Consider the following 12,638-nt stretch of genomic DNA (forward strand, 5'->3'; position numbering starts at 1 on the left):
CTAATTGTGAAATGAAGTCAGACGTGTAATCCACAGACAACCAGGTAAATCCCATCTGAGGTCTTCGTTGAACTGCACCATAACGCTTACCCTTGCATGGCAAATGTGACCATTACAACTCTAGTGGAGAAAGCCTATAAGTTCCAAATCATCAACATCCAGTCCATACTCTTCTTGTGAATTTTAAATTATTTATTTATTCATTTATTTATCCCCACAATTTGGAAAAAAAGAAATGGGGGTGGGGGGGTATTGTAATCTGCTCCTGTCTGTCTGTCATGCAATCTCCTCTGAAATGGTTTGGCAGAAATTCACAAAACTTGGAAGTTATGATCACCACATGATAAGAAGGTGCAAGAGCAGTATAATTTTGGCCTTGCCCCCCTGGGGTGAGGTCAAAAGGTCAAATACTGAAAAATGTAATTACGAGCAAATTTTTTTAACATTTTATAAAAATGAAAGTTTGTATTTTCAATGAACAATGGGGGAGGCATGAAATGTAACGATTTTTTTTTTGGGGGGGGGGGGGTCACAGGCATCAAATTGGAATTTTTTTTTTAAAAACTCAAAATTTGATATTGGGTCATTCCTGGTGGAATGTTTTGCCATCGTTCAACTTTGCTTTAGTTGGGAAGCATGGGGATTTGCAATGGCGTGCCATCGACTTCACTTTAGTTTTGTTTCATTTTCATTTCCTGGCATCAACCTTACGAATGATGCCGTCGAAGCACCCGTCTTGAAATGGCTGCTTGATCATCCGAAAGATATCCATGCGAATGTCATCAAGGTGCTCCCACAATGGGCCGTGTGTCAGTGTTGGGTTTCACCAACGCCTTTGGCTTTGTCATTTGATTTTTCTGGAATAAAAAGTCTATGCCAACCTTGAACGACCCTCGTATGCTGAATCATTGTTTAAGTTTTCACTTTTAACATTATATTTCTATTCTGTGGTGGATACTGAATCGAGTTGTGGAACATGACCTTTTTTTTTTTTTTTTTGGTTTGTACCAAGTCTGTCTTGTTGCCATTGATGAAGGTTCCTGTGTCGATCCGCTTCCATAATGGCAAGATCAAAGATGAGTGAAAGAGGAGAGGTGTGGAAGGAATGGCAAGTGGATTTCCATTGCCTGGCATTGCCTGTTAACTGGTATATTCTTTAAAGGTTTGGGAGTGTTTTTCAGTCTTGGTTCATTGAATGAACAACTAAGCCATACCCGGAACTCATTGCCACAGAATTGCACATTAGCCCAATCCGAGTTAGAAATGTGCGATAATGTCTATGCGTACACAACCTGCTACGTGCCTGGCCAGCGAATTAACTTGCACTTGAATCTGCTGCCACTGAGGAAAGGAAAGTAAAGGAAAGGTTTAGAGACTTTGGAGTTTTTTATTTATTTATTTTTAAATTTGCTTGTTTTATTTTTATTTTTACCTCCCTGAGTTTGTAAATGTAATTGAGATTTTCAGGAAGCCTGGGTGGCAATGTGGTCATGATAAAATTTGCAGGATCTCTGTCTTTTTTTTGGATATTTGGAAACTGCTTACAAGGAGTAAAAAAAAAAAAAAAAAATAAATGTAATGACAAGATCCGGACGATGTGCACATTCATCGTCCAGAATATGATTTTCATTATTAACCCATAGCGTTGAGCAAAAGCTCAACACCCTCCCTCCCCTCCTCCCTCTCTTCACCAACCCTTCCCCCCAGTCCTATCGCTTTGTGGTCTTGTGACTCCACTGGCCCCACAGTGAAGTGGAGTCATTCCTGTGCTTGTTTTCTTCCCTCCTTCGTTTGGCACCGCATGTTCAAGACAGCTGTGCTTGCCTGCCTGCTCTTCCATTTGAGCAGTTGTTTCTCCATCGCTTGCTGTGGTCTTGGCATGAACCAAAAAGCTGCTCAGTGCTGCACTGCCTGTGGTGTGACAATGACCCCTGTGGAGTTGGTGATGTTTTTTGGGGGGGGAGGGGGGTGACGTGCGGGTGGAGGGTTGCTTTCTGTCTAGGGCTCTGTTTTTAAAGGAACACCAATGGGTAAGTCATTGTTGTGAGGTAGAAGGAAAAGTGAATGTTTTGTAAGACTTGCAAAAAAATATTTAAAAGCCCCCCCCCAAAAAAACCGTTTTTCCACTTTATCTTGCAAATCATTTGTTCAAAATAGAATTTCAACGACATTTATAATATTTTTCAGCTGCTTCTTTGCAGTGCCCGTGTAGTTTGTTGAAACGCTCGCAGCACATTTTTTTTGTAAGTGGCAATCTTTTATTTATTTATTTATTTTAATGTGTGCACCTTTTTTGAGGTGGTGCTAAATTTCAGCCGTGCAGGTGGCCATTGGAATATTTCATCATATTTTCGTACGTGATTTCATATATTCTTCCTGGGTGCATGAAGAGAGTAAACCAAACGTCTCGTGGTATGGAAAACGTGCAATCTTCCATGTTGATATTGCCTGGGATGTCATGGAAAGGTAACTGTTCGAGAATGCTTCTGCAGTTTCTTATAAAGTTTGCGTCAGGACATGCCTTCATATGATGATTTTCATCCTTAACAGGTGTAAAAACAAGTTTGGTTGCCAGAACAAATCCCAGCATTTGGTTGCTTTGATTGCTATTTACAAGGAGGCTGGAAAGGAGGTCAAGCATATATTGGAACTTGATAAGACGAGTGACTGTGAATGGTGGAGGGGGGGGGTGTTTATAAAATAAGTGAACAACTACCTGGTACAAAGATACTACAAGGAGCTGGACTACTCGGCCTGCTACGTATGGGACATACCAGCTGAAGTTTGCAAAATGAGAGAGCCAAGAGTGTGTAATCAAAACCATAGGTGCACGACTGTGACGCACGCTTTTCATCCGTGTGGTGAATGCATGGTGTCGGGTGGTGTGTCTCGGCATCTGAAAAAGAGGAAACTCGTTTTATTTAGCAATGCGTTCAGGTGCACTTTGTTCCAGTGTTGGACCAAGCTCTGTAGGATATGCTGAAACACTTTGGGGCTCGCCGGCGATCAAAATCTGAAAAACGGAAGGATGAAGTAAAAGAGGATGGCATTCAGGAATCCAAACTTTACATCGCTCAGTACCTGATGTCCGACCTTTGTGTCGACGAACGTCCCCACTGCTGACAATCTCGGCGCTTCATGCACCACCAGCTTGCACCCGTGCTGTTGCCCATCTTCAGTCATTGGATTGGTTTGATCGAAGAGGGGCACAGTGACTTGTGTGTGAAAATGGTGTAAACATTTTAGAGTTGGAGGTGATTCGATCAAAACAAAAGGGTGCACTATGAGGAAGTGGAACTATGAAAAGCTGGAGCAATTGATACAATTACACATCCATGCTGTCATTAGGGTGGAGAAGGGGAGGGGTGGGATTTTGTGGGGAGGCTAAATGAAGTGTTGAAGGGCAACACACCATGATTTTTTTTCCCCTTTCCTTTCTCTTTTTCTCTGCAGGCCTTCATCCTGTGAAAGGGGGCCTACCAAGGCAGCTTGGAGGCTGGACCATTTGGATCGTGGTTGCCACAGCATTTAACCTCTGCCTGCTCGCTGCTGCGACGGGATTTGGAACATCTGAAAAATGAGTTCTCAAAGCCCTCTGGGTAAGGGATACTTTGCTGTCCTCCTCACTGTGGTTGACCACTTACTATTTTTTGCATGTGCCTCTTGTCGGTATGGGATTATTCTTCCTCATCCATTCCCAATGGATTGGCATGGAAGTTTAAGGAAGTTGCTGTTGAAGCAAAATTGTGTGAAATTTCAAAATGTGGCTTATTTTGAATCTGCTAACTTTTTTAGCTTGTCATAAACAAATAAATAATGTGATGAGGAAACACAAACTGGTGATTTAGAGAAGGCCCTGGAAGAAGCCAAGGTATAATGAAGATCAGATGGAGATGAAATTAAAAAATGTACCGGACTCAAATCGCCTTGATTTGAATTGAATCAAATATAGAATGGACTGCATCGAAGGAGGCCTTTGTTCTGCAGTGGACTCGATGAGCTGTTCAAGTCCAAGCAAGTCATTTGTTTCCGCATCTTACACCCAAAAATTTTGGGTTATTTTCAGCCAGGCTGTGTCTGAATTAACAATGGCTGTGTCAGCATACTTTTCTTTTATTTGTACTTCTGGGAAGAAGCTTGCAATGCCTTTGTTTAAAGCCGACTGCTGAATTTTAAGTTTGGAAACGAGATCTAAGCTCGAGTATGCTTCATTTTCTGGACATTTTTATTCAGACCTGTTTTGTTAGGTTGTTCTTCTAATGCAGGTGTTCCTTATCGTCATTATTGACGCCAACCACTTGTATGGGATGTTTAAACTTTGTTGCCATTTAAACTCTTTGTATTAACTGTTGGTTTAAACTCTTTATACAAGGAACTTTGACACAAGAAGAGCCCATTTGGGAACGAGAGGGGGTACGGGGGAGGGGAGAGGGTATGGAGTATGGAGAGGGGGAGAGGGTATGGAGTATGGAGAGGGGGAGGGGAGAGGGTATGGAGTATGGAGTATGGAGTATGGAGAGGGGAAAGGGAGAGAATATGTCGTGCTTGATGAACATGCACGCACGTACATCTGCACCTTATTAGGAGGGTCAGAGAGATGGAGGAAAAAAAAAAGAGAGTGGAGGGGGGGGGAGGGGTTTAGCAATGAGAATAATATGTTATGCTTGATGAACACGCATCTCCCGTATGAGTGCTTGTGAGTGGAGCATTGTGACCGAAGCATGGTGGCCTGTTCCCAGTTCCGTTGCATGACACGCACAATTAATTGTACAGTATCTGCTATTCCTGAAATATATATATATATATATATATATATATATATATATTTTAAAGGATTGTTGTAAATGATGTAAACCTCAAAACATAGTTCCCTTACCTAAAGTAAGAACCTTGACCCGAAGCAAATTAATGGCTTTCCGACTGCACGGATCATCAGCTGGGCACTGTTCTTCCTCGGTTTCGATCCTTTCAGCCCAGGACCTCTCCAAACGGCTGATCCACCACCTTGGTCACCGATCCACATTTAGTAGATCCACAACCTCGGTCAGTCCATGCAGTCAGTCAAGCTATCAATGCAACATCACTCATCAGACTTTACTCGCTAGAGGATTTAATGTATTATCACATAGCTACAACTCTCGTCACACATTAAATCATGCACATTTTACCTTACGGCTTACATAGAATGCATCCACCAACAAACAGAACCATCCCACTGACCTCGGGATCAAACTGTTCAAATATTCAAACTGTTATTTATAAAGTTTATTTATTTATGTATTTATTTTTAACCGGCTTTCTTGTCGAGTACGGAGAGGGCGTTAAAAAGCTCCTGGGATCTGTGGCATCCATGCTGAACTTCTCAAGGCTGGTAGAAATGCTGGACTTGTGTCATTGCATACAGTTCTGTGTTCTGCCTGGAACACAGGCATCATCCCAACTGACTGGAAGAGGGGCCTTGTTGTCCCTCTCTGGAAAGGGAAGGGTGATCGCCAGGACTGCAACAACTGCTGAGGGGTGACACTGCTGTCAGTGCTGGGCAAGGTCTTTGCTCGGATAATTATTGATGGGGTTCACCACGCCACTATCTGCTTGAGCACCAGTGCCGAGAGCAGTCAAGCATTACACCAAAGAGGTCAACGATTGACCGTATCCTTGCTCTTCTGGTCTTCACCAAACGTAGACGAGAGTTTCTGCAGGGGCTGCTTGCAGCTTATGTTGATCTCTGTAAAGCCTTCAATTCAGTGAATGGGAATGCCCTCTGGAGGATTCTTGGTCTTTGTGGGGTGCCACCAAAACTGATCAATTTGATGTCTGAATTACCCTCTGGTACTGAGAGTGCTGTGAGATGTGGTGATAGAATCTCCAACTTATTTCCATTTGTTACCGGAGTTCGTCAGAGGTGTGTACTGGCCCCCACACTTTTCAGCGCTGGTATGGACTGGATTATGGGGAGGATGTCGGAGAGATCAAGGTGTGGTTCGTCATTTGGGAATGTCAAGATCACTGACCTTGATTTCGCAGGTGAATCAGTAATCTTTGCAGAGACTCGATATCCTTTTGGAGGCCCTCGGGGTGCTGAATGAGGAGTCAGAGCCACTGGGATTTGAGTTTCCTTGGTTGAAACTAAGATACAGGCTTTCAATGACATCTTGGATGCTGCTATCTTGTCTTTACCTGTTTGTGGTGAGCATTTGTTGGAGTATCACACAATCCTTATTTTCGGCTTTTGATTGTCGAACAAAGAAGCACGACTTGATCAGAAGAATACCTTTGGTTACCACTTGATTTACGTGCTTACACCTGTTATCACAGACCCCTTGTAAATATGCATCACCAACCTGAGTACCACAAACTGATCATTAGAGAACCAAATAATGAAAAATGAGCTTCCTCCTTATTCTTTTTCTTCTTCTTCACAAGGAAATTAGATGCAGGTGGAGGCCATTCAGCCTATCATGCCTGTGCCACATCAACACCACACCAATTTATTAACACAAGATCAAATAAGAAAATGCAAAATGTTATTATTTTTTATTATTTACTTTTTGTAGTCCCCCTCCTTTTCATGGGAGGGGGCATGGGCTTAGGTTAAAAAAAAACACACACACACACATCAATCACACAACACCTCTTGACGGGACCCCCACCACCAACACTCCGTACTCATGCACACAATCACCCATCAATGCTCAAGCTTCCTAAAAGTCCTGCCAACATCCCTGTACCCTTCGATTTCCACAACGTCCAGGTACCTATCTAATTCTAATTGAAACATATCTACTGTTTGTGCTGCCACCACCTTTTAAGGGAGACCATTCCATGCATTAGCTACTCTCAGTGAAAGACCCCTGCCTATCATCTTAACTCTCATCTTCTTTACTTTTTTTTTTAAGCAATGTCGAGGCTCGTATGAGAACTAAAACACAGAGCATACAAGAGGAGCAGGAGATAAGAGGGGTGGGAGAGGGAAGGACAAAACAGTGGGGAACAGAGACATTAGGAGATCTGTGGAAGGGAGAGGGATGGGACGGGGTACATGGGGAATACAAGATGGACATTACAGGGATTTTCAGGTCCTTGCATGACAGGGACTTTCAGGAAGGAAAGCGGGTAATTTAAAAGGTGGGTTTTGGGGGTGGATTAATGGGGGTAGAAAAGATCGTGGTATTGGATGGGGGAAGATGAATGGAATTCTTGCGTATGGCAGCTTGGCTGCCGGGTAGCTATCATTTTGTTGGGGCATGACTACGCCTCTGATGCTGTGCTCCTATAACAGTACAATGGTACTCATTTCGCCAACCTCAGAAGGATCGCAGGCTGAGTATACCCCACCTGGTGTTAATTCAGTGGAAAACGGGGCTCGAACTCAGGACACTAAGATCCCAAGCCAGCCGCCCTAACCACTAAGCAACACCAGGCTTTACAGCTTCCTCACATGCTTTCATTTGGTCAGATGGCATTTTCAACATTACCTACTCGCATTCCTTTCTCCACTTTGTCCAATTTTATGGTGTATTTTGCTTTATAATATTTTATTTTATTTTTATTAAATTGGTGTGGTGAAGACAGCTTTTATCCTTTGAGATCGTCATTTTCAACTGAGCTCTCCTATAATGCATTGTGTACTCGCCGGTATTTACAATTGGCACCAGAAATGGAGCACAGGGAACTGGTCTTCCGGATGCCGTGCTGCTAAAAATGCTTTATGCTTGGCTTGAAAATGGGGTCTTGTCAGGAGATTTGTATAAAAACAAACAGATCCCAGTTGGGACATTTTCTTTTTTTCTGACGAGGAAGTGGGCGTGTTGGGGAGAGGAGAGGGGGCCCTGCTGGTGGTCTCTTAAAAAAAAGGAGACTGGTCAAAACGGTAGGCTTGGTAAACTGCTTGTGGCTGGAAATCTGTTGGCTTTATTTTACCACCTGCCTGTTTACTAGATGTCACATCTTGGATTGTTTTACTCCTTTTTGAAGTCATATGATACTTTTAACCAGTTCTTGAAAAAAAAACCCAAAACAAACATTTGTTATAGCATCTGTCCCAATTAATTAATTCATTAATTGATTTGTTTATTATTTTGAGGGACAGCTTTTGAGCCATTCCATCACCTGCCTTGGGGTTACCATTGAGGCTGATGAGAGCCCGCACAGCTGACACCAGATGCTGAACAGGAGTTTTGCAGACCGCGAACACAACTTGTGGTCTGCAAGAGGGTTTCCGTTGTGCTTGGCTCGCAATTTAATGTGGATTAAAATTACAAAAAAAAAATTGGGGGATGGGTGATGCGAATTCGGAATGTGCATTGAAATGCTTGAGATGGCATTTATTTCCTAAACCCAGGGCCTCTATCCTTTGAAAACCAATAGACTGCTGCTTGTGTGCAAGAATGCTTCAAATTTGTCATTTTCTGATCTTTTGGGGAGCTAGTGGTGGGCAAATGCATTTGTAAAACTTTTAATTTTCGTGATGAGGAAACGTGCATCAAACATTTTGCTTTAACAAAAATGTGCCACATTACTGCCGTTATGCTGTGGAATTGGGATGTTTGTGTTGTTTTAAAGGAAGAAAATATATATATATCTCTTGCTTGGCGATTGCTTTGTTCGATACGCTACGAGTATCGTGGCTCGTGTTGCCACAACTTCTACTCCTACTCAAATCGTTACTCCTACTATTATTATTGCTACTACTGCCTCGACTTATTTAGCACCAATTATAACCACCACCTTGCGGGGTCGGCCAGGGAACGTTTTTGGTTCAAGTTTTGCATGACCTTCCTGATGTTTGACTGAAGGCAGGAATTTGTAATTTGTTCATGTTTCCAGCAATAGCTTGCCTATGCTTCCTCTTCACTAAATACCGTGAGTTATTTTACATCCACAAACAATCAGTGCTGGATGATGTTTCCTCCAGCTTAATGTCCATCTGATGGATGACACGCAAATTGATTCCTCGCCCTGAATGAGAAATGCCAAAGTGGCAGTTTATATCTGGGTCGACATTTAAACCTAGGCTGCCCAGTTCAGAGGTGAGTGTGTATACCTTCAAGCTGTCCTGTCATCCATACTTTGCTCGAGTTTTTCAAATGCGTAGTTTGTACTGCAAGTTTAAGAGGACGTGCATGTTCGATGTGAACTTCGACCTCAAATCTGATGTTCAAGGTTCAATACCTGGTGTTTTACTCTGATGAACAAGTTTCTCAAAAATGCTTGTTGACACAATGCTGATGCAAATACAAAACAAACCGTCACGTGCTGCTAAGCAGGACTGCAAATGCTTGAAGGAAACACGAATAATGTTCATTTTGTGCACTTGCACAGCTTCTCGTCTCGATCAACCCTACCCGATCGATGCACTTGATTGCACTAAACATGCTAATGGAGAATTGGAAACATAAATAAAATTTGTTCTTTTTGCATCTCACAAACCTTTGTACTCTGCACTCTGAATTGTAATTTCAGAAGGTCTGTGTGTGTGTGTGTGTGTGTGTGTGTGTGTGTGTGTGTGTGTGTGTGTGTGTGTGTGTGTGTGTGTGTGTGTGTGTGTGTGTGTGTGTGTGTGTGTGTGTGTGTGTGTTGGGACTTGCTCAACCCCCTTCTTCAACTATTCATTGGACGCTTTAATTTCAACCCTTTCAATAGCTTTAAATTACAGGCTCTGCAAGTAGGAATGCTCGTCTTTGTCAAGACTGGTGTTGGTCGGCATCAGCAGACATTTCCAATGATAGGTTCTATCACCTGAAAGGCTCATGCCTGAAACGCCAGCGTCATTTTGCTTCCTGCGGCGGTTACATACCTTTGTCAAGTATCAGTTAATAAAACAATTTGGATAACTTTGCTTCTGAAATGTTTTTTTGTAAAGGGGTGGAAAACTCTTCAAAAAAAAAAAAACTGCACCTTTGGAATCCTGGTGATCAAAGCGTTTTCATGAATGAAATGCTGGATGCCCACCCAGGATGATGTGACATTTTGATTTTCTTTTAAACTTGTTCCAGGCTCCTCCTTTGTTTTTTGTTCCTTCACAATTGAGTGTTGATCGGCAAAGTTATATTTTCTTGTACGTTACTGCGCGGTCTATGTCATCAATCAATTGAGTCGATTGATGGACTGTCACGACCCGAACCATAAAGAACAAAACTTGCATTGATCCTAAAGATGAAGCATTTGGACCGATTGGTGTGTTTTGGAAACCAAACAACATTTTACTTGTTGTACCTTTGAACGCTTGTTATCCCCAGGTTTTTTTGAAAAAAAAATCTGGGGGATATTGTAATCTACTCTGTCACATGATCTCTTAAACAGTTTGTCAAGTCAGGCCAGATTCGATCTGTGGCTTGCTACAGATACCATGTAAACCTGAAGTAACCTGTTTCATGGTCAGGTTGTCTGTGACTAAACCGTCTTCCCACCAGGTTTCCTGGTGAGGAGGGTCTATGGATATGGACACCGAAAAGGATTAAAAACAAAACCTGTCAAAAGGGCGGAAGAGCTCCTTATGAGCTAACGGCCATCCATATCTAGTCACAAACTGTGTCCGCAGACATCCTCCTGCATTTGGGTTACTTTATTATTTTATTTTTTTAGGAGGTTGGTGGCAGGATTTGCACTCCGACCACCGGAAAACCCTTCATTCCGCAAAACTTACGACAAAAAATCTGAAAACCCATTCTGTGGGAGTACCTCTTGTGCAGCTGCCCTCCGCAGGGCAGCTCACTGGATGATGGGATTGGAGCAAAGCCTTCGGGACCCCCCAATCTTTGAAGATAGGAGGTAAACCACGGGGTATCCTTCCCAGGTCAGATTGCGGTAGTGTGTGTCGGGTGGTGCTGAGGTGTCATCCATCAGACGGCGGTCTCCTTGGGTTAATCTGAGGCGGTCCCTTTGGGTGGATGCCTGGAATGTCCTATCCTCAAGAGAGGATGATCACCTGTCTGTTATCATCTGAGCTCAAACGTTTGGACATCGGTATTGCAGCACCCTGAGGTTCAGAGACCGGTTTGCGGTGAGATCATGGTGGGTGGTTACACCTACTATTGGTCTGGTCGCTCTGATGGTTACCATGCCCAAGGAGTTGCTGCAGCTGTGTCCAATAAGCTGACTGCAATGATAATTGAGGTAACACCGGTGAACGAGCGTATGAAATTAAGGATTAGTCACTCCTTAGGTGTCATTTCCCTGGTCTCTGTTTATGCTCCGACTGAGGCGAGTGATCTCTCAGTGAAGGATGCATTCTATGCAACGCTCGAGTCTGTGGTTGATCAGAGCCCCAGGCGGGTTACTCTTCTAGTCTTGGGGGATTTCAATGCATCGACTGGAACTGATAAGGATGGTCATGAAACATGTGTTGGTCCCCATGGGTCTGGAATTGTGAACCAGAATAGCACCAAGTTCTTGACTTTGCAAGAAGTCATGGACTTAGGGTGGCCGGTTCATGGTTTCAGTGGCCACAGGCTCATCATTGGACTTGGTATTCCAACGCTGGTGGTGTGGCAAAGGAGGTTCACCATGTGCTCGTTGATGGTCGCTGGAGGATGATCCAGAACTGCAGGGTCTACCGGAGTGCTCAGTTCCTCAATACTGACCACAGGCTTGTTGAAGCAACTCTTAAGTTGCATGTTGAATCCAGGAGAATGGTACCATCCCAGCCTTGGCTGGATGTTGGCAAGCTCAAGGATGAGAGGGTAGCCTAGGAGTTTGCGAACAGGCTGAGTGGAGATTTGGGGGGGCTCGGTTCTTTGGGAGATGCTCAAGAGTTGTGGAGTGTCTTCAAGACCACAGTCCTTAATATTGCTCGAAGATGTCTTGGAACTCACTGTGGGGCGAAGAATAATTTTGTCTCTCAGGGGACACTGGATACGATTGACCAGAGTCGCAGGGCCAGGCTAAATGTCAGAGCTGAGCTGTTCAGGGAGCTGAGGCGTAAAACTGTACATGCACCAAGGGTGGACAGGAGACCGATGTGTGAGGAATCTGTGAAGGAGTAGAGCATCACCTGTGGTCAAGTGTTTCTCATCGTGCTTCCAGGGGAATTCGCGCATTGCATTCCTTCAAGCTGGTTCCTTGGTGCACTGCAGTTAGAGCAGAGGGTGGTAGGTTCTTGACAGAGGAGTCCGAAGTGAAGGCCCGCTGGGCCGGTTACTTTGAGCGGCTGTACCAGGTTGATCCACCAGCTGTCAAGTTGGATGTGGGGTGTTGCAGTCCCGATTGCTGACCATCCAATCAACTGTGGTCCACCTTCGTTTGTGGAAACACAGGCTGTGGTGAACCAGTTGAAATGGGGTAAAGCTCCTGGGCTCTGTGGCATCCATGCTGAATTTCTCAAGGCAAGTGGAAATGCTATACTCATGTCACTGCATGCAGTTCTGTGCTCTGCCTGGAACACATGCATCATCCCAACTGATTGGATGAGGGGCCTTGTTGTCCCTCTCTGGAAAGGGAAGGGTTATCGCCAAGACTGCAACAACTACCGAGGGGTGACGCTGCATTCCGTGCCGGGCAAAGTCTTTGCTCGGATAATGCTTGATAGGGTTCGCCACCACCTGCCTGATCATCAGGATCCAGAGCCGTCAGGCTTTACACCAAAGAGGTTAATGATTGACCGCATCCTTGCTCTTCGGGTCCTTACCGAACGCAGACAA

The 12,638-nt window shown here is 43.9% G+C and overlaps 1 protein-coding gene across 6 annotated transcripts in view; it reads left to right on the forward strand.

The window, feature by feature from the left end:
- LOC147014067 (histone deacetylase 4-like) overlaps window positions 1-12,638 on the forward strand; it is a 234,200-nt gene that overhangs the window by 16,983 nt on the left and 204,579 nt on the right. For all 6 annotated transcript variants that reach the window (XM_085851686.1, XM_085851681.1, XM_085851679.1 and 3 more), the window contains exon 2: window positions 3,454-3,599. Coding sequence is in view for 5 of the 6 variants with exons in the window: in XM_085851681.1 (XP_085707807.1) it covers window positions 3,578-3,599 (22 nt within the window). In the remaining variant the exon portion in view is untranslated. The remainder of the gene's footprint in view (window positions 1-3,453; window positions 3,600-12,638) is intronic.

Source organism: Eptatretus burgeri, chromosome 13 (genome assembly GCF_056783735.1).
Source record: "Eptatretus burgeri isolate ZD-2024b chromosome 13, Ebu_testis_v1, whole genome shotgun sequence".
NCBI classification, from domain to species: domain Eukaryota; kingdom Metazoa; phylum Chordata; class Myxini; order Myxiniformes; family Myxinidae; genus Eptatretus; species Eptatretus burgeri.